We start from the raw sequence: 25,497 nt of genomic DNA on the forward strand, positions 1-25,497 counted from the left end.
CCATTTGAACAGAGGTCCTGACATACAGGACATTCCTAGTCAAGTCTCTCTCAACTCTTGCACTTTCCACAGAAGTTGAAATTTGCAGCACAGCAGGACACTGTCACTATTCCCCTTCTCTCTCACTGCCTCTGATACTTGCTCCTTGCACCACTGAGAGCACAAGGCCAACTGGGAAGTCGAGGTGGTAGGACAAGGTACAGGGTCACCTGAGACATCTCCCCTTAGTTGGCAGTCCTCAACCCACTGTTTGTAGAAAGTGGCGGTGGCATTCTCTTTCATTTCACAGAGTTATTAGCTCATAATCAGTAATGCCTGAGGAACCACTGCTGCAGCCTATTTAATGCTGAAGAATTTAATGTGTGCAAATTAAAAACTGGATCTAAGTTAACCTTGCAGAAGTACTAGGAGAACCGAGCCCCAGCTACAATCCAACAGATATTTTGCAGAAGAGGTATTAAAGGGTGGATCTAAAACATAGCATGAATTCTCTCACCAGACCCAAGAGACATCGGATTTCATTGACAGCTCCAAGACAGCCCAGGAACCCCATCAGCATGGTCAGAGCCCCAACACCAATGAGGATGTATGCACCAGTCTTCAGGGAGGGAGATGACATCTCTGTAGGGGCCAGGAGAAGAACAAAGTTAGCTAGTGGCAAAAACTACATCAACCATCACCATTCAGAAAACTTCCCTCATATCTACTTATAATAGTGCATTGTCTTCTACAAAGGGACTGCACAGAGGCTTGCTGAACATGGGGACAGAAGGCTGATTCTGAGTTTTTTCTGATAAGCGAAGACTTTCAAGACCAACCTGCAGGTCTCCATTATATGAGAGTCTGGAAGACTCAAGGTCACTCCAAACAAATGAACCTTGTTTGGAGAAAGTTAGCTGCTTACTGGATTTTTAAATCCCTCATGAATGCACTCTGAGTGAGAGTAAGATAAAGTATGTTCTACTCCACAACTGTTGCCTGTTTGCTTCAATTCCCTTTGCTATCTTCAGGAAAGCTTTTTTTCAAGTCCTAAAACCCCTTTTTGGTTTGGCCTTTCGCTCTAATGCACTATTCCTTGTTCCAGCCATTCTGTTTTCACTTTTACACTTACAATCAACAGTGGGACACACAAACTCTGTGGAGTGAAACATGATGCAAGAGCTACAGGTAGTGTTGAGCACAGATGATGGGACAGGTAACTCAACAAGTTGGTGTCGAATGGCTTGTGGCCAGGCACTCACTGCAGGTTGTTGCAGCATCTGTGTATGACCTCCTGCATATAGATACTATTCCAAGATCAAAACAGATAACATGCCCAAATTAGCTACTTTTAGGTATCCTCCTAGCTATCTCTTGCTATCATGTCTGGAATGACTGTACTCTTGAACACTCAACAGTTTTTTCAACCAAATTTAGGGAGTATTACTTCAGACATGCTGGTGCTGTCAGTCCTCTCCTCTCAACATTTAGTACTGCAAGCAACAGAAGAAACAAGCTCTTACATCTGGGTTGGTAACAAGACTATTTCTTGCAGAACAGGATTGGAGGAAGCAAGCATTACGGCATTAATGTTGATGAGATACTCTGTCTAGAAATAGTAACCAGAAACCTCATTTATAATTCAGAGACATTCTTAAACCTGCAAGCTGCACAGCGTAGAGGAATTCTAGATGTCCAGTGATTAATGAAAATAATGTTCCTAGAGCTCAGCGTTTAGTTTCCTGGACAGAAGTCCCAGGAGGCAAGCTTCCTCTGAGCTCCTCCTAAAATAGGTTAGGTGTTGACACTGCAAAGCATTTACTGAAGTAGCAGTCTTACAGGAGTGGCCTTCACAAGACTACACTATTCACTCCCCCAGAATCTGTTCGGTCATCACACGAGCATTCAAGTGCCTCAGCTGTAGAATCTCCACAGTGCCAGAAAGCAGTTGCTTAGTCAACCTCTCATTGGAAGAAAGAAAAAGGTATTTCCAACTCAAAAGCCATTCAGAGGAGTGTGGCAAAGGGACAGGAGCCATACTTGCACTTCTCATCCACAATACATCTTGTCTTCTGCGATACATCTTGTCTTGCAAGAGAAGGCTCTGCTGGCAAGACGACTCCTGCTCTGTTTGCTGTCACTCCGTGTTTTCCCCTGCACTGGGCAGGAGGCCAAGCAAATACAACAGGCTCCTTGGCAGCGTCTGGAGTGCCCTGCTGTGCTGGGCTGGGCTCCCTCCCTGACGCCTGGGTTACTAAAGCAGAGGGAAAGAGGGGCAAGGCATGGGAAAGGAAATGAGGGGACAGGCAGAAGGAACTGATGCTGGAAATCTCCAGGAAGGAAGCTAAATCCTTAAATGCTCTGTTAGCAGAGATTCTGGGTAAAATGGGAAGAAGCAAAGCCAAGCTCAGGGACTTTGTACATCTACAAGTACATCTGCAGTAAAGCCCGTCAGCCTGGGAGAACAGCTGCTGGCCCACTGGTACCACACACTGACTGTGAAAGGGTGCTGCAAATAGCCAGGCCCCACTAAGCTCCTTTTTGGCTGCCTGTATTAAAAGTGCATTTCTTCTCACGCTCCCACTTTATTAACCAACACCCCTTGTGCTTCTTGCCCTTCTAGTACTGCAGTAGCAAGCCAGATGCCACAGCACAACAAACAGAGCAAGCAGTAGTATCTGTGTGCGTGGCATTAGTGGGGGTGTTGTCTCCCCTTATCTCCCAGTGCCTTCCAAAGCCAGGCCAGCTTGTTCAACAGGACTTGGGATATAAAGCGCTTTGCAGGATCAGTGTAGTTGGGAACAGTGCTGTAAATGCTATTACTTTTCAGTCCTTGAAGCTGCAAGTAGTGTGCAGGCAGCCCTCCTGCAGCGTCTGACACTACTGCTGGAGCCAGCAATATTGGAGATCTTGGCAGTGGGTAACCAGACCCACCAAGCAGAAAAGTTGTTTGAAACCCTCTCTAGGAAAAAGCACAAAGGAAGCAAAGCTTGTGAAAGATGGGGCTGAGCTACCCATTTGTTGAGAGTCCACTTACTGTCCTGCAAAGCCCAAGCTCTGCTAAGCCAGCTCAGTTTTTTGTTTGTTGCAGAAAGCAAACCCTCTGTTAAAGACTCGAGTTGATGCTCTTGGCTGACTTAGAGGGGAAGGAAGCTTGGCCCTCGCACATGCAGTGACACGAAATTCCTCTGATGGCCAGGCTAAGTCTCATGATGTTTATAAATGAGTATGTTTCAGAAGTCAGAGCACTAAACACTTCAGACCCACACCTTCTGTCCCCCCTCAGATGTACATCCTCTACTGCTTAGGAACAAATATACTGGCTACTTCCAACATACATGAAGCTTCAATAAAACCAGATACTTTCTTTGGCATTTAAAACAATCAAACTGAAACAGATCATTACAGAAAGCAGTGGGCGCATAAGGAACTTGCAGAGCAAAACTACATTAAGGAACTGGGGGACTGGTAATAATGAAGCTGTGGTGGAAACACCAGAGTATACAGTGAAAATAGCATGAAATACTAGTACCTATGTTTAAGTATTTGGATTGCTGGGTGAAGGAGCAATGGTGTCACTCAGTCTGACTCTGGTGTTACAATCCACAAGACCAGGAGAAATGCTGTGTCTGCAGGGCTGCTCCCTTTCACCCTGTCCCTGATAAAGTCCCATCTTGCTATATGTTACTGCTCAAGTCACAGGCCGCACATAAAAGCATCACCATCCCTAGACTACACCACGGTCAAGTGCAGCCCTGGACTAGAGTCAATTTAGAAGGAGAAAGAAGACGAAGAAACACAGCCTTACGCAGAACTGCGATGAAACTAGTTTTGTCAGCCAGAATCCATATTCCAAAGCCAAGGATCACAGCACCCAGGATCTGAAAGAATAAGAACACCACATATACAAATGGTTTGTTAGTTTAGACAAGTAAGAAGATGCAGTCACCATTCTCCATACTTCCAGAGGAAAAACAACCATTCTTTTGCTGTTCCCACCCATCTTCCCCATGGTACGGCTCCCAAAGTAAACAGGATTAGCATGACTCCAGGAAGAGTGCCTTGGCCAACTGCACAGGAGCCCCAGGTTCTGGTTGGCAGTCCTTCACAGGGTATTTTAGTAGTACGTGATGTTGTATAGGAGGACAGTTCAAAACAGTCTGAGGAAGAGACGCCCTGCTGCTACAATCTTGTTGGCAGAAGCAAAGGGTAAGTGCACTGCTTCTGTGAAGAACTGAGGAAGGACAAACACATCTAGCATATGATTTTAAAGATTTTTTTGAATAGAGAAGTCCCTGACCCTATGGGACCAGGCTGGGAGCCAGCTGCCAAAGGATTAGATATCTGGCAGCTGGAACCTTCCCAGGAAGGAAATCTTCAGCTTGTCACGCTCTGTTATAATGCTATGGCTTCAACCCACAAATGCAAGAAAGCAGCAGCATTCACTTTGCATGCAGGTTCCCTTGAGTGAAGTGCTTTGCGCCTTCCAAAGCCAAACTCAGGCATCTTGTCCTGGCTGCCACTTTATGCCAGAACACCCCAGCCCATCAAGCCAATACATCTTACCACCAAGTCAAGAATTATGAAACATCAGTCACAGTCTCTGCCTCACTCACCACTTTCTTATCTAGGGCAAGGATTAATAGAGCAATACGTCCCCATGAGAACTCAGCTGAATCCAGACATTGAATTGAGAAGGAAAGAGACACTGTTTTCCCATCTCATATTGATGTGGGGGAGATAGCATGTTTTATTTTACCTTCCAGGTATCACCACATTTTATACTACACTGTGAGGTGTTTGCATTTAAATGATCATGGCTCCAAAATTAGGATGAGAGCACCATTATACCCATGTTAAAGTAACTACGCTGAGAAGGCTGTACACCTGCAGGTTTGATAAGAACCTGAAATGTGTGCTGTTCAGCCAACCAAAAGTGGCGAAGGTTAGAAACAACTTGCTGTGCAAAGACCTAAAACAGACTTTGAAGAAACAAGGAGTGCAAATGAGATGCTTCCTGAGGACATGAACTGCAAGCAGCAGTTCTTACACCAGCAGGATTTCAAGACAGGATGAAGTGAAATGCTAAATAAGCCAATAGGGCTGCAGAAAGATTGCAATTCTGTGCTTCATTACAGAATGCTCTGATGTTTGGGAGAAAAGGAAAACGTCAAACCACCAGGGGAAGCAAGCTGGCAGACAGGGTTGTACGGACAGGCATTGGCTCCACATTTTGAAAGTTTACACTATGCTTCAGCTACTCATACAAAGAAGCTTTTCCAAGCAAAGATAAAGCAATGGTCTGAAATAAGCTGCCTGCAAGCTTTCCTGGCTTGGCAGAGGGCACAAGATGTAGTTGGCTCTGGGGACAGCATTAGAAAGCCACCAAGCAAGTTCCCATTATGAAGATGGATGAAGAAGACTGACTCAGCTGCTGAAAGCATGTAGCTGTTTTATCTCAGAAAACAACAACAAAACACAAGATAGCAGTAACAAGAATTCCCCCTTGTCTTATGTTCCAACATGCTGCACTACAGCGCTCAATCTGCTGATCAAACATTTCTGTTGAACGTGCAACAGCTGTGGCGCCTAAAGAATTCCTCTCAAACTTTGTATTGTCAGGAACTGCTGAATTTACAGTCTGAGGGAGTGTCACATTTAAACCATAGTATTAATAAAATATCTGTCTTAACAAAGAGGCAAACTGGCCTATATGTGACATCTCTCTTGGCTCACTGACCCTGAAATGTCACCTAAGTTTTGCTGTTGCTGACAAAACACAGAAGGGCTGCTGAGTTCCTGGGAAGTTATTTGTTATGAGGTGCTCAGACTATCCAAGGCCTGTTTTCACTCTGATCTTTGCTCTAGTCCACAACTCGTGAGTTTGCCAGGAGCTGCTGTGGAAAGCACTGAAAGAGGAAGGCAGGGAGAAAATAAACCATGGGGAGAAAACACTGTCCTATTAACAACAGCATATTTACCTCCTAGCAGTATAGTATCTCAGCATCTTCAGGAGTTTGCATAGCATAGCAAAGCTGCTTCTGCCACTAGCTTGGCTTCAGACCCTCTATAGAAGAAATCACATCTGCCTTCCATTGAGTTTAATTCCTCTGCTCCACTGCTTTAAACTCCTGAAGTGGAGGACAGATGTGTCCCCTCCACCCTGGTGGTGCAGATTTCACCCCTGACTTCAGCAAGAGCCCCTTCCACAGCCAAGCCAGAAGGATGCAGCTGCCCAAGGCAGGGCCAGCAGCTTCCCACAGCAGAGCCCAGTGAAGAGGGGCATGGAAGAACTAAGCTGTGATGGAGCTGACTCACCTTTCTGGAAGGAGCAGCTGGGGGCCCTCAGCTGCCCTCTCCCAGCACTGCTTTCCATCACACTCAGACTGTGCGAGGTAACATTGAGCCTGACACAGGGGCCAAAAGAACAGCTCTTAAACTCCAGGATTTTAGGTTGTAGCCTTCTGCTCCACTTACAGAAGGGTTAGAAAAAGGACAGACAGTCCTATATTCTAAACAAATAGTTTCCAGAGACTGTTGAATATGTCTCACAGAATTGTTTTCCCTTTAAGGAGAAGCATCTGCTGTGGCCTGCGTCTGCTACCCAAGAAGGCAGAGACGTGTTAAGTTTTGATTAGAGAAAATAAGCTTATACTCCAAGCTTATGTTTTTGGTATCTTTTGTAGCAAGTAGGCAAGCAGTGCACATAACTTTCTTCCCTTTAATCAAAGCAGGTCAAACCCTTCCCTGAACGTAACGCTGCAAGACTGCAAAATACCACCAAGTCCCTGAACTACTTCAGCTACAGCAAGGGACCTTCTCACAGACCTCGAGCTGTAGAGGAGTGTTATTTCAATGACTGACTTCTAAAAGAGTCACTAGCATGTCTCTAAAGGCTTAATTCATCAGCTCCGAGCAAGGCTGGAGAACACACTTCAGACAGTGTGGGCTGCCCTGCACAGGGTGCAAGCAGAGGCTTGGCTCAAGGTCCGGAGCAGACACTGAGCTCCATCGCCAGCATTACTGTTCACATTCCTGTAAGCACTCTCCTCAACAGAACTCAGCAGCTCCAGGAAACCAAGTATGAGCCATGCAAAACCTCTCTGTGCTGGAGGCTCACAGCAACTCAGAAGCAGTTTCTCGGCCAGATTATTATTGATCTACCACTTTGTATAGGCTCAAGAATCGACCCCATTCAATCTCCAAACACCCGTAATCGAAACAGCTCCTCATGTCAACCACTTCCTGTGACAGCAAGAGTAATGGGTACCACTTTCCTCAACATCTGGCATGTGCAAAATGACTGGCACCTACCAAGACAGAAGCACACTCAATATCCTCACTCTAGAGAAGCATCAAGCTCCCCAGCAGAACACAGCAGTTTCAGAGACCTCCCTTCCACAGAGCAGCTTGAGGGGAAGACAGTGCCCATGTTCGGCTTAGCGAAGAGGTCATTAAAGTGGCTTCTCCCTTCAGTCAGCACAGACCTCCTCACATCTCACCTTAAAACTCTTACTCTCCAGGCCCAGGTCAGTGCATCTGACCAGCCTTCCTCAAGAGGGAGGGAGGCTGCCTGCTACAACAGAGGAGATAGTTTGGAGCAGAGTGTGCACAGGACAAAGAGCAGCTGCTTCCAATCACTTGCAACCCAGACAGAAGTGCTCAAGGCTACCCAAGAGCCACAGAGAGATTCAGTGCTTGTCATCCTCCCAGTCTTCAAAATATAGGAAAATGCTTTTCAGAGCAGACACGGGTCAGCCTGACAGAGCAGCTCAACTCTTCCTCCTGACAGCACAGTTCTCTCCGCAGGCTGCCCATAACCATGCCTGGCTCAGCACAGAGGGGAGAGAAGGGTAACATGGGAAAGGGATACCACAATGATCATTGACAGCATCCAGCAAAAACAGCAACAGTGTTGTAACACACCATAATATTTCAGGCTGTTGTCTTCCCCCTTCTCCCCCATGCTAGGCTGGATTTCTTGAAGAGAACTTTCTCTATACAGAGGTTAGCTAAAGAACCTGGACCAGGGATAAATGAAGACTACACAGTGCCCAGGTCCTGGGCTTCAGCAAGGCTAAAGCACTACTTTAACAAATGCAGCTCTGCTTCCCAGGGTAGACTGGCTAAGTTACACACTGCTTAAAGAGCATCATCTCAAGAGATAGCCCAGATGCTAATATGTCTTCAGGAGTCCTGCACTAGTGAGAGGACAGGCTTGCACTCAGCTTGTTTTCTTTCCTATTCTTAAAGTAAACCAGATCATACTCTGACAGATTTAGCAGCACTTGAAAAACCTTTCCTCTCCCCTTCCCCCCAAGAGTCTACCCCATGGATGCTTTGAGCACCCCTGACTTTCAGCCCTTAGACCAAAGCTAACTACTTTTTGGATGGAAACAAAGCACAGAGAGGAAAGAGCCAGCAGAATAAGCCAACGGAAGCCAGATCCAGATGTGACTCAAGTTCAAGCCCATGTGCCAGCAGCACAGCACACCCCTGCAGGAAGCAAGAGTGAATCCATGTGCAGGAACAGAGACCAGAAAGCAGTGCTCACCTTATCGTGTTCCATTTCCCTCCCTACTCTCCCAGCCTGGCCCTTCCTTCCACTTATATGCTGCACAAATGGTAACAATATCAGGCTATTTTCTTGTTGATATGTAGAAAGATGAAAACTTAATGCTTCCCCACTACACCATCCCACAGCAGGAGAGCAGTACCAACAGCACCGTCACCATCAACATGTCACAAGATATCTAAGCTTCACGAAAGGATGCATGTGAGAAAGTGTGTGGCCCTCTCAGACCCACTCTGATCCAAAAGGAGCTCATCTTTTGCTGAGCCTCACTTGAAACTTACAGCATCCAGTGGGCTGCCTCTTTTCCCCATGTGAGCCTGCCTCAGTCTCCCTTACCTCCCAACTCCATTTCAAATAGGGGACTTGGACTAAATCATCTGGTTGAAAATCAAAACCAGCCATTGGGACTCAAAGAAAATTAGAGTTGTTCTTTGAAGCTTGTCTGGCTTATTTAGGAGAGCACTGCCATTACTTGGGAGGTTTTGTAGCTTTGATACTCAAGGGTAGCTCAGCTGCTGCTTCACATGTGGCAGACCAAGAAGCTACAACTACTCACTCTCCTTCCAGAAAGAACTCTTAACTCTTGTTTTCCATTCCTACTGCAGGAAGGGAGCTGTGTGCATTGGGGACACCAGGTGTGTACTGAGAGTGGAGCAGCTTGACATACCTGGGAGCTGCACAGAAGCTTGATGCCCCTTAGCTTCAGGAACCCTCTCCCTTCTTCCAAAACTCTGGCCATTTTAATGAACGCACTGGGCCAACACTCAGAAAAAACACCTTTCCAGCTATTTTTAGTCCAGGCCTTCCCTTCTACTCTGCAGATGCCCCCAATACTTACAAGGAACAGGAGATTGAAGAGGAAGAGGAAGTACTTGGTGACTTTTAGGCAGCCAGATCCCATCTTCTTTCTCTCACAGGACCTAAGAGGAAAGCAGACAGATAACCAGTTACATTAGCAACAGGTCCTTCAGACAGCTTTTCAGAGTGACACTCTTACTCTGTGCTGAGCTCTGGATCACCTGGTGGGTCTCAAAGCAGATACACAGAAAGCACGTGCTTCATATACTACTTGAGTTGCCTTCCCAGGGTAGCAAAACAGGACACCACTGCCACTACAAATACAAACTGCCACTGCTGCAAGATCTCCCAGAGAGTGACAGAGGGCTATCAGCAGTTACAGAAAGGATTTATATCACAAATACGACTTTGCATTAATAGCATCAGCCAAAACATCAACTCTAGCTACCGCTCCCGGCAGAGAAAAGGGATGCATATATCCAAAGAAAGAGCTCACAAGGCCAGCTCCCTCCCCCAGAAAATCTCATCTCCTCGTGACCCCTAAGCAGCTGATGGAACACTGAAGAGCAAGGCCAAGGGGTCAGTTTAAAATGCAGCAAAAAATCAAGTGTCTTGTGTGCAACTTAGCACCAGGTGCTTTGCAAGTCTGCTCCATGGTTACACACTACCAGTTCTGCTGCAAGATCAAGACAGGCAAAACTTCAACAAGTCCCAGTTTCCAAAGCCAACCTCAGAAGTTCTGAAGCAGTGTGAGAGCACTGACAGGACAAGATACTGGTTTTAGTTCGTTGGTACCAGCTACAGAAACTACACACATCCATGGGGTGGCAAGCAAGCAATACAGAGAGAGCAAGAGAAACTTCAGTGCAGGCTTTCACCACAGAGAAGGTACTTTACTGTATCTGAAGTTAACCCTGCTCAATTAACATGGCCGAAGCCCATGTAAACCCACATGAGATAACAAGGTTGCTCTTAACTGTATAATAGGCAGCTCATCAACAGCGGATCCTCATCAGGTCTTTGTGCTACAGAACCTGGGGAGTAAATAGATCTGTATTACTGCAAGCTGCTCCAACTCTCAATTGTCTGACAGCAGAGAGCCCAAAAGTCAGAAAAAAGTCCCACAAACCATCCATGCTACTGAAGTAAGACTCCTCTTGGGGAAGCAACACAGCATGAGGAGTGGTGGAAGAACATATTAGGTCAGCTTTCCTGATTCTCCTTCCTCCCCCATGCTCAGTTATGTTTCCTGCATAGGCATGAGAGGACTTTTAAGTTCCTTAAAATTCACTCTGACAAGCTCCTTGCTCAAAACAGACCATGCTGCTTTAAGAAGCAACAGCCAGTGGAAGAGCAATACCAGGCTGGGGTCACCAGTCTGCTCTGGGAAGAGCCAGCCTCAACAGAGAGCAAGGTCAACAGGGCTCCCTGCTGCCAGCATGGGTGTAATAAGCGTCACTGGAGCCCAGTGTGTTCTGCTGTTTCAATCAAAGGCTTTTGCTTAATCCTATTAAATATTTAGGTTAACTCTGGAGCTAAACTGGTATGTGGGCCTTGTTATAACTGGCTAGTCTTCCCACCAAGCAATGGTCACCCTCTAACTATCAGGTGAGAGTATTAGTCTGAACTCTGTGGTTGAAGACAACACTACTGCTCTCACTTCAAGGGATGCCAAAGCCAGAGGCTATGCTAAGCCCATTGCTGCACAGCACATAGCAAGATGCTATTGAGATGGGAAAGCAGAACAGAAATACAGTTCAACCAGCTGTGCTACAGGTTGATCTTAAAAATCCCACCTATATAGCAGTGATTGCACATAAGGAGCTCTTACTGCACAGCCAGGTTAGCATCATCTCAGTCACTTCTTACTCAGTTAACTCCCCAGGTCAGAGTCCATAAAGCCAGCACCACCCAAGGGCAGGTCCTTCAAAGTAGCCAGGAAAAGCTCTTGTTTCTGGTCCATACTTACACTAAATAGCAAACATATAGCATTCTGATTTCCAGTCCCTCCAGGTGCAGCCATCGGCTAGGAGCTGGTTCTGCTCCAGCACAGATACCCTATACAACAGCTGCATCACTACCAACATACTAAAAGTGAGAAAAGGCTCTTTGCTAGCAGATTTTTACAGCTGGTTAATGCCAGCAAGTTTATTCAACAAGCTCATGCTAGAGCAGCTCTCCTACCACAAGTCATATGTCAGCCTGCTGTCACAAAACAGCTGTAATCCAAAGACTACCGTGCCCTTTAACAGTATCTCACAAAAGGGGTGAGCATCTGAGCAGGGAGAGCACAAATGTCGCTTCCCTCAAACTGCGTGCTTCCCTCCTTTCCTCTGCTGGAGACACATTCTCTTGGGCTGCCAATCCTGGCAGGCTCCAACACTTAAGACTGCACTTGGAAAGGATAACTAAGACATAAGTTTTCCCATCCAGCTGGCTTGCTTACTGGCTTCACCATGAACACATCTCCTCTTAATAGCATCACAAACTGGAGCCTGGCAGTCTAACCAGAGCACTGAGGCAGCCAGGTCCCTAGGCAATGATGAATGTCTGTTGTGGGCGATACAAGTGTTTTTCTACTTTTCAACCTAGCCAAGAACTAAGCTAGATAATAGCCTCCTGCACAGGCATTGGATTTCTTACCTTGAGAGGTCTGGTCCCAGGTACAATCCTCCTTATTTTCAAGCTGGAAGGACAACTCCCAGTACTTGCTGATTTGTTTCTCAGCACTAAGAGCTGTGTGCTGCCTACTTCCAACTCAGTCCACACCGCTTTAGTTAGTCAGGAACAGAGAGATTTGCAGAGCTGTTCGGATCTTTACAATAGTTATGTAAGATAATTAAGTCGTCAAACAAGTTGAGAAGAGCTGGAGTGGAAGAAGACATGCCTGAGGTGACAAGAGTAAAAGATTGCTTTCAGGGTTCTTCTACCCCTGGCTATTTGCTAAAGGCACACCAACTTCAATGATTATTTAAAAAAACCACACCAACACAACACACCAAACAAACACCAAACCCAATTGTGTATTACAGCATTATGCACTGTTCTCTTGCCATGGGGAGATATACCTCTTGTGTAGCTCCTAGCCATAAAGTAATATAATGTACATCTTTCAAGCCAAAAGAGAACAAGGGTTTCAAGGTTTTGCTTTGAGCTTTTAAGATAGTTTAAAGCTCCACATTCTGAAACATAGTTTTTTTTCAATTCTCTGCAATAATGAGGAAATTAAACCTACTTTTTTTCACTACATGAATGAAACTCCTCAAAATCCTATCTTCTGAAATTGCACAGTCACAAAACTAGCAACACTGACATACAGCAGAAGCAGCAGCTCAACAAAATTTGAGATTGATCAGGTCTGGAAGCAAATGTGCTTGGACTTATCACAACTGGACATATCCACAGGCCACTTGGTGGTAAAGGGCTGGCTAACGTACCAAGTCTTGTCAGGCAGTGCTGCCTGTGGACCACAGCAGCCAGAGCTGACCGCTCGCCTTTTGAAGATGGTCAAATTTTAAGCCTTAACATTCTGCAGCAGCAAGTGCAAAGGTTTAATACATGAAGTTTGCAACTTTTAAGTTCCAGTGATCATCCACAATTGTTTGTTTCCTCCTTTTCCTCTCCACCCTAACTGCTTTGACCATTTGAATTTTCCTCTCTAAGCAGGCACACCCAGTCTTTTTAACAATCCTGCCCATATGTCTCCAAATTTTCCCTGCCATTCTCCAGACTGATGCCAGCTGTACAAAAGAGTTTGTAAGAGACCATGCTATCAACTCAGAGTGGCATTTCTCCCAGCCCCTCATTTCCCACCCTCTAAAGATATGCAGGATTACTTACGCACATCTGTCAGTTTGCTGCTTTGAGGCACTAATGCTTTAGCCGTGCTGCCCTGGTCAGCTTCTGTGCAGTTGATCCTGGATCTTTCTCAGCATCCGCCCCAGGACCCAAAGGGAGAACTAACTCCAGGAAGGCATCAGTTGGATGCTGGGGTTCCTCATGTGGGAGAACAGGATGAGTCCATGCAGGCTAAAGTGGCATCACAGGATGGCTTCCCACCCTCTCCATCACCTCCAACCCACAGCCCTGTCATTCCCCCAGCAATGACAGCAAGACGGGTACATGGAGCACAAAATCCAGGACATGTGCCTGAGGAAAGTCAGACAGAGGCCTGCTTTGTTAACAACAGCAGAGGAATCCCATCACAGCTTGGAGATTAGCTTATTTTTGTCACAGGCGTTGCGACATTCCCAGTCCTCTCCTGCAAGAGGTGACCACGGCAAAGGACAGGAGATACGGTGAGAGCCAAACACGTCTGCATACTGGCCTGGCCACCAACTGACGAGGCAGGAGGCGGAACACTCATACACGGATGTTATAACCACATCACTCAAGGGGCAGAGAGGCTAAGTTAATTTTTAATTGCAATTCTGTTCTCTCTAATTAGATCCTGCACTGCCTCCACCTAGCAAACGCTGAATGTTTTGTGCTCACTGAAGTTTATGACATTTGGCTCAGGCTGGCACTGTACGTGCCTGTGCCACACAGCTCTGCCAGTAAGAGCTCAGCCCTCCCTCTTGCCGCACAGGTTTCTTCCTGATGAGCTTTGGCAGCTGAAGCACCTCAGCTGCCAAGTTACTGTACAGCACAAAAAAGGGGCTCATTTATGAGCATGGTGAAAGAGGAGGGGACAAGCAGGAACAGCCTCAACACAAACCAGAGTAGATGATCAGTTGTGGAAATCACCATCTCTGTACATTTACGGCGCAAAGTCCCAGCAGAGCACACGTGCTCCCAAGAGCAACAAGGTCTGAAGGTCAGCCCCCATACTCCAAATAGAAGAGGATTTATATTTGAATGCATCTACATAACCTGGAAGATAATGTTCCCTCTCCAGACTCTCTTCCTTAAGAAAATAAAATTATGAGTTACAAAGAAACTACAGAATGTTTCTGTGTACTTTGGCCAGTTGCTCCCCACTACCACCCTAACCCCAGAGAGCACAAAACAAAGGCAGACCCTATAGGATATGCTGCTACTAGCTTTTACCAGGTTAGGATGGGGTCATACCAGCAGGAGAATTGGGTTTCCACTTGCTATCCCCCTTGCTCCCCACAAACACCTTGAATGCCCTGTATGACTGGCATGCTGGCTCATTTCTGCTGTCCCTCCTGCCTTCCAAAGGAGGAGCTTCCAGCTGCACTTCCAGATGCAGAGATACAGCAGCCAGCACTGTGCACTAAGGACCTGCAGCATACCCTGAGGCTCCTGATCCTTCACATCTTGCATCTGATGTGGCAGGTGGGACCTCTGAATGGAAGTTCAGCTAGTCCACTGAAGCAACCTCCAAAGCAGTCTCAGCTGATCACAAGCACTGCAACTGTTTCCTACCACAGCAAGCAAGCACCACCTTCCCCATGCCTACACAAGCCTTATACATTGCAAATGGCTTGTTTCCCTCAACATACCATTAGCAGGCTGGACTTTGAAAAAAATCTCTAAAGCTCTCCCTGATCTGGTCTCACCTCCCTGCTTTCTTTTCACATCACAACAGTGACCAAGGTTAGCTGGGCTCATTTGCAGACAGATTGACCAAGAAGCCCTGGAGAAGGAGTAGCTCCTACTGATGTATTCAGGTCACAGAACTGTCTCCCTCTGACAAAAGCAGCTAGCACCTTGTCCTTAGCAGGGGATCAGAAAGCCACTGGTTCCATAAAGATGTTTATCAGCACACTCATTTGCATGAGGTTAAGGCCATTTCAAAGGCTATGATGATTACTTTTTGCAATATTATTCCCATCCAGAAACCAGAACATTATCAGCCATATACCATGCTAGAGACTCACAGCTGCCAGCTGGGGTTCACTATACGGTCACTTCACCTTCCAGCTCCAGGCCAGACACCCACACACAGGAGAAGCTTGGTAAGGGGCAACCCAGAAAGCCACAATTTTTAATGGCAGAGGAGCAAACAGCCCATCTTTTGCAGGATTTTGAGTCCCTGCACCACAAAATCCAGCTGCCAGGCATGCTTCTCTATCCATGCACATGACGAACAGGCACTTGGCAATAAAAAGGCCCCCTGATCATAAGTGATGAGACAGGACAGGTTCACATAACAATACCAGTTAATGAACAATGACAGTTACTAAGTCTCCTGTTAACCAGGTACAGCACTGCCCTCAAGGCAGAGACTCAAGCTACAGCCACCTTAAGACAAAAAGAATAGCCAAAGCCATTCATCTTGTTAATATTCAAAGGCCTTGGACTTTCAGTACACCTGGGAAGTACATCCTGTCTCTGGCAAGCAAATAACTGCAGAGCAAATGAAAGACCCAGGTCTGAATTCACTGAACTTAACTTTAAGCTCCACTGAGATAATACCACCCATCTAATGACCTTGAAAACGTAAACAAGTTCATGTTTGTTGTGGACATTTTCCAAACAGCATCTCTTCTATAGTTACAATGGAGAGATCTGAGGGAGAGTCTGGATCCTAAAAACTTGAGTCTGCTAATTAGGGTTGCCCTCTCAAACAGGCCACACTCCTGGATGCAGGGATTATTTTTTATGTGTGTCACTGATTCATAGAGTTTCCTTCTGAAGGACAGTGTCTGGACAAGGTAGAAAACTGCATTTCTGCATAATACAAACTTTGGAAACAGAAAGGAAGTAAAGAAGGTATGTGGAACAGATTGTCTCTTATTCCATCTACTCAAGAGACAGTTGCTTATGATAAGAAGCAGCAACTGCGTTCAAGCTTGAGGAGATGGCTTGAGGGCTAAGCACAGAGATTGTAGCACAGCTACATCAGCTTGCAAACAGCAGCACAATACTTAATTGTCAACAAATGTTGATCTCACCACTGTAGGAGTACAGACATGTACAGTGACACCCTGACATGAGCATCTGCAAGACGTTTGCAAGCCAGAGGCTTAAGTGTGCATGCAGACCCTGCACATTTGCTATCCCTGGAGTAATGGGAGCAGACTATAAGGGAACATTTGGCTGCAAGTACTGCAGAAACACCCCTGAAAAGACTAGATTTCTGAGAAAATTCATCAACTCACACTACAGAAGTAGGTTTGTTCCTGGGGCACCCATTAAGACATTAAGCTTTCCCGTTTGACTTCTGTAGTTAGTATACTGTTGTGTGAATGATCTGACGAGCAACTGTGTCAACCAGTGAGACCTTAGATTAGGAAGCACTCGTAGTCCTGTCTAGGATGGCAGAGGTTTTTCAGCATGTTTTACCACAGCGAGCACATACCATGCGTTTTGTAAAAAGGAAACGCATACTTTAGAAAGGTACTTCTGATGCCTGAAGGGAAGTGATTTGATATTTATAAACCACTATCACACTGTTAAAAAGAAACCAGGTCTCAGTGTGGTATCAAAGAGCAGCGCAGGTTCTAAAAGTACCCGCTATCACATCTCTCTGTATTTGCAAGGGGTGCAATCAGATTTTAAAAACATTTGGACTTCACACTTCAGTTTGGGAGCCAACATTTAAGTAGGTCTTCAGTCCCTACAACTGGGAAATTAAGAAATTCTTTGCTATTTTCAGTCTATACACTCATGCTTGTATGGCATGACAGTATTTGCAGGACAGTATTTCTCCAATTTAAGCAAATATTTCCATGCAGCAAGACCAGAGATACAAGTCTGCCAAAAAAATGGAAAAAAACCCACAAAAAAACTAAAAAAAAACCCCCACAACTTGTCCCAGAAGTCGTTTGGTTCTCCTCTCCCCCTAAAAAAACCTTACCAGAAATAGCAGACAGAAAAAAAAAACAAACGCAAATGCACAGTTTAGTGGACTTTTTCTCTTTTCGATTACCACATACTAGAATGTTATTTGTGTGACATGCTGCATAGGGTCCAGAAAGAGGTCTCCACGCTGACTAAAACCAGCACAAGGTGCAGTAAAAATGCATAGTTTACACAAAACTGGTTGGGCAACTCTGTCACTTGACTACATTTGCTCTTTAATGGCTCCAAAACTGACAGCAGCTCAGCTTTGTTTTCTGTGCTTGGAGCTGTTACGCTGTAAACGTTAAGTTTACATTTACGCTGTTAACATTAAGTTTACATTTACGATGCCACCCCCAGCTCCCGCCTGCGAGCGATGCCCGTGCATTGATGGCAATCCCCACCCTGGCTTGCCTCACGCCACCCCACGGAGGAGCAAAGCCCCCAGGCAGGACCGGCACCCCAAACTGCAGCAGGGTGGCTGGCAGAGAGAAGCAGCACTCTGCTCATGCTCAGGTAAGCTTCTCCCCAGCACAGCTCTGCAGGAGGCAGAGGATGCTGCAAAGCATTTGTTGTTGCCATCAGACTCATCAGCCTGGAAATCCCCCGTGCAAGTACATGCACAGGACGAGCTTCTGAGCCTCCTTTCTCATGCAAGCAATGCCTTGGAGGTCAACAAATCCCCTCCAAGGAGTTGCACAATATCCCTCCCAACACCACTTGGCTTGGAGATACCTTCCCAAGACCCAGCAGCCTTCCCTCCCTGCCAAAGCACCTAAAGGCTACCACAGCCAAGGCAGGAAAAAAGTCTACATGCAAGCTTTTTTCCCATCTTATGAGACAGCACCAGAGATTGCCAGATTGAGGTAGAAGCCATGTAGTGTAACTGATTTTTATCTTTCCCATCTCCTCCTCCCATAAGATGCAAGAGGTCAAGGTCGAGGACTTTCTACTGTAAAGTTCCCTTTCAAAACAAACTGGTTTTCAGCTACTTCCATTTTCTCAGATGCTGGGGCAGATAACTAGTGGGTGTTTAGATTCAGCACACCCATGCCAAACATGTTTCTGAGAAGTTACAACATCCGCCTGAACTGGGAAATGAGGTTTCCTATTCTTTTTGATTCTTTCCAGGAATTAACAAGGATGTAGTGAAGGTGCAAAGGGAGTAGTTTCACTTGAAGGGTGCGAAGTTTTCCCCATCTTAGCAACCTGAACAGCAATTAAACAAACACCCTTCCCCTCCACCTCCCCTCCACCTGTTGAGCCTTGGTGGACAGGGCTGAGCAGAGTCCAGACACTGACATCCAGCATGGGAGGGAAGCTGTGCCCAACTAGGCTTATCCAGCACCATTCCCAGCAATACCAGGCTCTCCAGTAGTTCTCTCCATAGCTGAAGCCAGACTTTGCTGGAAGCCAAGCACTAGAGATTGCCTACTCAGAGGAGTGTAGGAGGACAAGCACTCCCTCCTGCTTCTCAGGCTAAGCCTCTGGAGGAGCCCGGTCACCCTGCCAAGCTAGCTGAGTGCTCACCAGAGCACTGAAGTCCTACACTGCTGAGGGACCAGCCCCCTGGAGAATGGAAGTGTCTTCTGGCACCAGGATACTCCCCAAGACCTCTTTCCTGAGGGTCCATCTACACGATCTTAAGTGGCAGAAAAGAACAACAACAACAAAATGTACCACAAAGCAAACAGAGAAGAGATCTCTGGCTTGTTATTCTGAAAGGTTGTGAAGCCTTAGGATTAAGTCAGCTTTCTTGAACAAGAGAAGAGACAGGCTACTAGTCTACTTTAATCATACCACATGCTTTTTATCAGATCTGTTGCTGACAGCAAGGCACTGATCTCAAAAAGCAAAGGCTTTAACCCTTAGCCCCACAGATCGAGGAGAGATGGAAGACTGCTGCAGACCAAGCATGACAGGAAAGTCACACAAGTCCTACCCGCACAGAAGAGTGCCTCAGCTGACAAAGGGATGCATCTTTTGGCCTGTTCACAGAAACAATCCCTTCACTATTTGTGATCTCAAGCATCTTGTTTTTGCCAAATACACCATTTGCTAATTGCAGCATCCTCCCCATTTACCAGCTGTCTGTATGCCTGTGACTACTGAACCACTCCTGCTCCCCTGCTAGCATGTTGGCACTGTTACATGTGATTCTAGAGCAGAAGATCACAGATCAGCAGCTGCAATAATCATCCCTCTCCAACAAGGTCTGCCCTACCATAACCACGGCCCTTCCACTCTACATTGCAGGGCTGCCAATACCCAGAGTCAAAAGAAGACGACTCCTGTGAGATACTCACACAAAGTATCTCACGGCCTCTCCCTGACACACATATCATGGAAGACAAGGACAGCAACTCAAACCCATCTGCTACAAGTAGACAGGGACAGCTAAGCCAGGGATCTCCAGACTCAATGGTACAGAGCCATTTGCACAACAGCAGAGCTGCAGCCACAAAAGGTTACAGACCCGGCTCCTCCACCCACTGCCCTCGAGAAAGCTTTACTTTACTTCCCATCAGACCAACCCAGGGTCACAGGTGACCTCAAGCCCCACCAGAGATGTCTGCCTGAGGGCAAACATTTCACAACATCCTGAGTTTCATGCCACAGATACTACTTGACACTGTCAGTGGGCATGAATGGAAAGAGAAAGCCAGAACTATAACAAGCTTTAGAGGAAGGAACTCTGTCTCAAGCAGCCACTCTTCCCAAAACGATGATTTATAGAGAGCAGAGGGGCAAGAAATGCCCTAGAGTACAAGAGTTTAGAGCACAAATGTTTTAAGTCGTTCCCATCTACTTAAAAATACCCACCTGCAACCACATTTCCTCCCTCCAATATCAATGTGAATAATACAAAGTTTCACATTTGTAAGTGGCAGCTCCTGGCCACAACAGCCAAACCCCTCACTGGTCCGACCACCCTGAGGATGCAGCTCAGATGCAATTTCGTGCTTTACTCTGGAAGAGGGACTGCTATACAGTCTCTGAGCTGTAAGGCAGCATCGTCTATCACTTTTTCCTTCCACCTTCACAGAGCAGCCTCCTCACTCCAAGACCTTCCCCTAGGAGGAAAGAAGTGAAAGAGAAAGCTGCATCTTACAGCAGCGAAGGGCAGCACTGCGAGGAGCAAGAGTAACACAGCACAAGCTGTTACAGAATCCACAGTGAAGCCGCTACATTCCCAGCCTAAGCATTTTAGGAAGTGAAATGCCACAATGAGAAATCTCAGTAGACAAAGCGGAGAAACAAAAGAGGCCTCTAGAAAACACTTAGCCAGCTGGAAGAGATGCTCAAAAGCTTTAGGTTTCCCTCCTATGAAGATGGTCCTGGAGGCAGAGACAGACTGTGATATACGCAGGTGTTTTGCTACCCTGCTGACTGCTGCATTACCAGGCAGGCAATCCCAGCAGACTTAATTGGAGCGACTTAATTGGAGCAATGTGAGAACATTACTCAATTATAGAACTGCCACCTGCAGTTAAGATCACATCTCCACTAAACACCATCCAAAAAAAGGAAAATAATCAATCCAGCGCTCCACATGCATAGGTTATGGACAGGGCTGCTTCAAGCCAAGAGGAACAGACATATGGGATAAGTTTCCCAGGAATCTGGCAGTTAAAGTAGACAGCAAGACTTCAAAAAGTTGGGTCTGTTTTGGGAAAAGGAGGGGCCTCCTTGGAGTCTGCAGGTCTACGTCCAGAGGTCTGGAAAATGGGTTCAGCTGAACCCGAACCAAGGGAGGCTGGGTGGCCTCTTCTACTTTCTTGAAAGGGTCTCCTTTTCTAAATTTAGAGCACAAATATTTCAGGAGACTACTTGATGGAGCAATGCTAGAAGAATGAGATGGGGAAAAAAAGCGTAGTTCATAGGTATTTATTTTAAAAAGAAAGAAACCCTATCCAGAATAACTAACTGATGTACAAATATCAGATAAGCCTCAATGCAGAGATAAATGCTTGTGTTTCAGACAGGAAAGCAAAAAAAAAAAAAAAAAAAAAAAGAAAGAAAGAAAAAAGGAGGGCTGTTTCATCTTTAATTAGTAAATCACAACTGAAGCAAAGATTACTTTTTAATAGGGCTGCAGACGTGTTTTTTTTTCTTACTTGTCTCTGTCCCACCACATAGTGCTCCTTTCCCCCACAGCCCACTCCCTAGAGACCATTTCTACTTCACATCAGTTCTACAATTTTTAATGAAGCCAAATGTACTAGTGACATCAAATTACAGCGAGAGGTCTCATGCATGCTACCTAGGCAGGTAAGGGCTGAGACACAAGGTTCTGTCTGCTCCCAGGACACATGCCCATGCCTCACTAGCGCAGCAGCCTGAAACCCAGCAAATCCCCATCTCCTGCTCCCCAGGAATCTGCACCGAGACCCTGGGCACAGCTGTAACCAGACAGCCCCTCAGTGACAGGGCCGCTGACCCGGCTCAGCTCACACACCGGTGCACAGGCTGCTCCCTCTGCCAGCAAACACCCCGTAGCGAGGCTGCCTCTCTTCCGGGCAAACAAGGAGCAACTGTTTATGTTCCCATGGGACAGCACCGGGTGCACAGCCATCTACTTGTATACACACTGGTAGGCCTTGCTTGTCGCTGACAGCTGAGCTAGAAAGAGGTTTCCCATCTGCCCAAAGATACATAAAGCAGGAACTTACTGTTTTTCTACAGCATCAAGTCTAAATCACTGCCACAACAGCATCTGAAGCTGCAACACGATGGACTGGGAGTGAATGCAGAAACAGCCAGGCTCTGAGGCCATCAGCAGGATGGCGGCACCAAATCAAAGGAGCCTCTGAGGTCTTGGACTTGGGCACTAAAGCAGCTTGCTGTTCCTTGAAATAGCCCTCCCTTGAAATAGCCTCTTCTGACGAGGTGGCAGCCACTCGGATGCTGCTTTTGACATTAAGAAATTCCCACGCAGTTTCAGCAACAGCATTTTGGTCACCTCGGTTTCATTGCAGGAAGCTGTGAATCACACCACCTCCCCTGGGGAGTGGGGGCGAGAGGAAACTCTGACCTGCCACAGCCCCTCATGTCAGGTAAGAGAGGTGACAACAGCTGTGGCCATCACCTCCCACCACTCGGGAGCAGGCACAACCACCCCCATTTTAGCTGTGCCCAGACCATGTGTTATGACCCTTGGAGGATCCAATGGGTCCCCTGCTGAGGCCCATGCAGGGGGAGCAGCCACCTCCTGCAGAAAGTGCCACAGAGGGGCTGGGGCCCACTTGCAAGGCTGACCTGCCCCACAGGGCCCCACTCCCCCTCCCCACCAGGCTCCAGAGACCTCTGTTGTAACCTCAGCCTCCGTCCTCTCTGGTGCACTGTACCCAGGGAGGTGCAGCAGAGCCCCTGGGAGCAGAAAGAGAAAGGCTGCACCTTCACCTTGTTTCACATGGCTCACCAGGGCTTCTCTGCACAGCTGTGGTCTAGCACTGTCCTGCACAGCAGCTGCTGAGCAGAAGTCTTCTCTAATTACAAAGAGCTTCCTTTGGGAATAGGTAGATTTACTGCACAACTCAGAGGGCTCCTTAGTTATTCTATGTGCAGTGTCTCTGCAAACCTGCATTAGAAAGGGACATGAATGCAAAGAAGAGCCCAGCAGCTTCTTAGACTGTTGGGAAAGTACATCCAGGCAGCTGGGTTTTGTCTGGCTGGGTTTCGTCTGGCTGGGCTTTTTTTATTTTTTTCCCCAGAGGAGGCTTCAGAGATGAGCATAATCAGAACTGCTGTCTTTTAAGCCCTAGTTTCTTCAAGCACCCAGCATAGGTGCTGCAAGATAGACCCCATCTCTTTTTGGTCAGTGCAAAATTCAAGGCAACAGCAGAGCGAAATAGCCTTGCTAATCTGCAGGTCAGCAGTCTTCTCAGTCCAAGTCCAGCACAGTATACTGGATCCATGCCTCTGTATGAACAGGGAGCCCAGCTCCGTGATCACAAGACACAGAAGATGGGGAGTGAGGGGACAGGAGACAGAGTTTACTCAGTAAAGCACACTGGAAAGTTGAGGAAGTTCCAGCAAAGCCTCTCAAGACTGACTCATCACCAGCAGCTTCAGTCCACGCTAACACACACAGCAGACACGTGACTGGCTCCACAGTGGGCAAGAGGACATTTTAATTGCAGCACACCACCAGCATGAAACAAGCCCCACAACCAATGCACAATTATAATTGCAGTACTAGAGATGGTACCCGAGCACCACACCAGCCAGAACAGCAAATTATTATGCAAAGAGTACTCTATAAATTGTTTGATTACAAGCAGAAAGGAAAGGACCAGAGCAGTCTCCATGGTGCCTTTCAAAAGCAGGGATGTTAGCTCTAGGAAATGAATTCCAAAAATAACACTCAATACTGACAGAAGCTCACTTCAATTTCTGTCCACACGTATTCCAAGTAATGTTAAGTTAGCCATTTGCAAAACCGAGAGAAACCAGAAAAAAAGAAATCAGGTAAGAAGAGAATAAGACACTCCCAACAAAGACTTTTGTCTCTAAGACTAAGCACTCAGAAACTGAAATGCCATAAAGGTACAGAAACTTCCCTGGAAAGGTCTAACTACAGCACTGAGCCATGTTGTGCAATAGTAGAGCTCCTTTAGTCAATTTAGACTTCACAAATGCTTCCCAACCAAACTGCTAATCCTCTATCACAGGAAAAATGCTGGCTCCAGGCATTTAGCATTTGCATATTCTTATATTACAGGACAATAGCAGCAGCCCTTGCAGTCCTAACCAAGTGCCGAGATGTCACTTCCACACCTGCCAGGCATGCCACTCCTGAAGCCCCACACCAACACAGCCACAGGTTGTGATCCCACAGCCCCCGTGCAGAAAACACCCAGAGGTAACTCACTCAAACCTGTGCCAGTCCAGTATGCCAGCCCAAGCAAAATCAGGGTCCTGGAGTGGGTTGCTTTTAAAACCAGGCAGATGATTTGCTACATGAAGCCTCTGCTGTAAAGGCAGGAGCTGAGGCTATTGAGCTCCCATGTGGGAGCTCAACCCCATAAACCTCGTGGATCACAGAGGCAGCAGCCAAAGCAAGGTGTTGGTGGAGGAGACAGTCACATCCAGTGACTGTATCTCCTTCTCCAGGGCAGCTCTGGGAAACAACCTCCTTCATTCCCAACAGGCAGAACTACTTTACAGCAAGTTCAGCCCTGCTATGCAAATCCCTGTAGGCTAGTTCCTCTCCCTCCCCTTTCCCAAACTGCCTCCATGGCACCGGATGGGGAGCAGCGGCAGAAGGGAGAAGCAGCGGTCCCCAACTCCAGCAGTGGGAAGGTCAGCTTGGCTCAGGGCGCATAGCTGCAGCTCTGACGGCTCATCCTTTACTTTGCTTGTGTACGAGAAACCTCCCTCTGACTGAAGCAGAATTATTTTTGCCTACAAGGGGACCTCTCCGTTATATAACTTCAAATCTCCAGGCTGCTGGATATCCTAATGTATATAGCTCACCCCAGGTCAGCATTTCTGCAGTACACATGGCCATGGGATTATCATCATGCTGGAAGAGATTGGCAATCTGCTTACAATTTTGCAGTAAAGGGTTAAGTGTTCTCATGATGCACCTGTTTGCTCTGCAGAGAAACTGAAACAGCAGCCCAGCAGCATCCTTAACAAATGCCATCAGTCCTTTGCCCATCTGCAAGGCTCCTGGTGGCACAGGAGAGCTGGCCCTTCCCAGCTCCTGAACTCCTTGAATACAGACAGGTCACTTATCTCAGCAGCAAGTTTCAGAAATTAAGTACATGGACCACACTTTGATTTGACTTGCTTTTAAACAGTGTTGTCCCAGTTCTGAGGCTCCATCAAGGAGATAAAAGAACTAGAGCAGTCAGCCAGACAGACCATGCATGTGCCTCTTCCCACAGGAGAAAGCCTACCTTTGGATTTGTCTCCTTCTCTTTCTCCCCTGTATTTATGAGCCTCAAGCCACCCAGCTTCCCTGGTGTTGCTGCATCTGAGAGGACACACGCTTGGGTACTGAGCTGGCAGTCTCCGATCCCCATCCCAATAGACTAATGTTTTATTCCCTTTTTCTGCTGTCACCTACCAGGCAGTCCCTTTCACAAAGCTACTCATAGTAACGCCTCATCTTTCTTCCAGAAAATTAGCTTGCTCTGCATCTGTCAGCACAGGCAAGCAATGATTTAAACAATCGCCAGCACACGGTTCCTTGTGCTTCACTTATCACCCTGTCTAGGTTCAAGCCAGCCATTAACTGCTTCGGTGTTTTCAAGCCCTGACAGCCCAGAATGCTTTCTGCAAACAGGCTGTGCCACAGTTGAACAACCGTCAAGGAAATGCTGGCACTGGCTGTGCCTCCTGTATTATTCCTTTTACCGTGCCAAGAGAGAGCCTGTAATTTT

General features: G+C 46.8%; 1 protein-coding gene across 7 annotated transcripts in view; it reads right to left on the bottom strand.

The window, feature by feature from the left end:
- The window catches only part of CD82 (CD82 molecule), a 42,247-nt gene that overhangs the window by 13,047 nt on the left and 3,703 nt on the right, over positions 1-25,497 (bottom strand). Inside the window, exons 1-6 of one of the 7 annotated variants that reach the window (XM_065064757.1) lie at positions 13,197-13,348; positions 11,996-12,239; positions 10,330-10,386; positions 9,393-9,474; positions 3,788-3,860; positions 497-621 (exon numbers count right to left, since the gene is read on the bottom strand). In XM_065064757.1, the coding sequence (XP_064920829.1) occupies positions 497-621; positions 3,788-3,860; positions 9,393-9,455 (261 nt within the window). In that variant the 5' untranslated portion in view covers positions 9,456-9,474; positions 10,330-10,386; positions 11,996-12,239; positions 13,197-13,348. Of the gene's footprint in view, positions 1-496; positions 622-3,787; positions 3,861-9,392; positions 9,475-10,304; positions 10,387-11,995; positions 12,240-13,192; positions 13,349-25,497 lie in introns of those variants that run through there. The other 6 variants (XM_065064756.1, XM_065064758.1, XM_065064760.1 and 3 more) reach the window with 6 other exon arrangements.

Source organism: Columba livia, chromosome 5 (genome assembly GCF_036013475.1).
Source record: "Columba livia isolate bColLiv1 breed racing homer chromosome 5, bColLiv1.pat.W.v2, whole genome shotgun sequence".
Lineage (NCBI taxonomy): Eukaryota > Metazoa > Chordata > Aves > Columbiformes > Columbidae > Columba > Columba livia.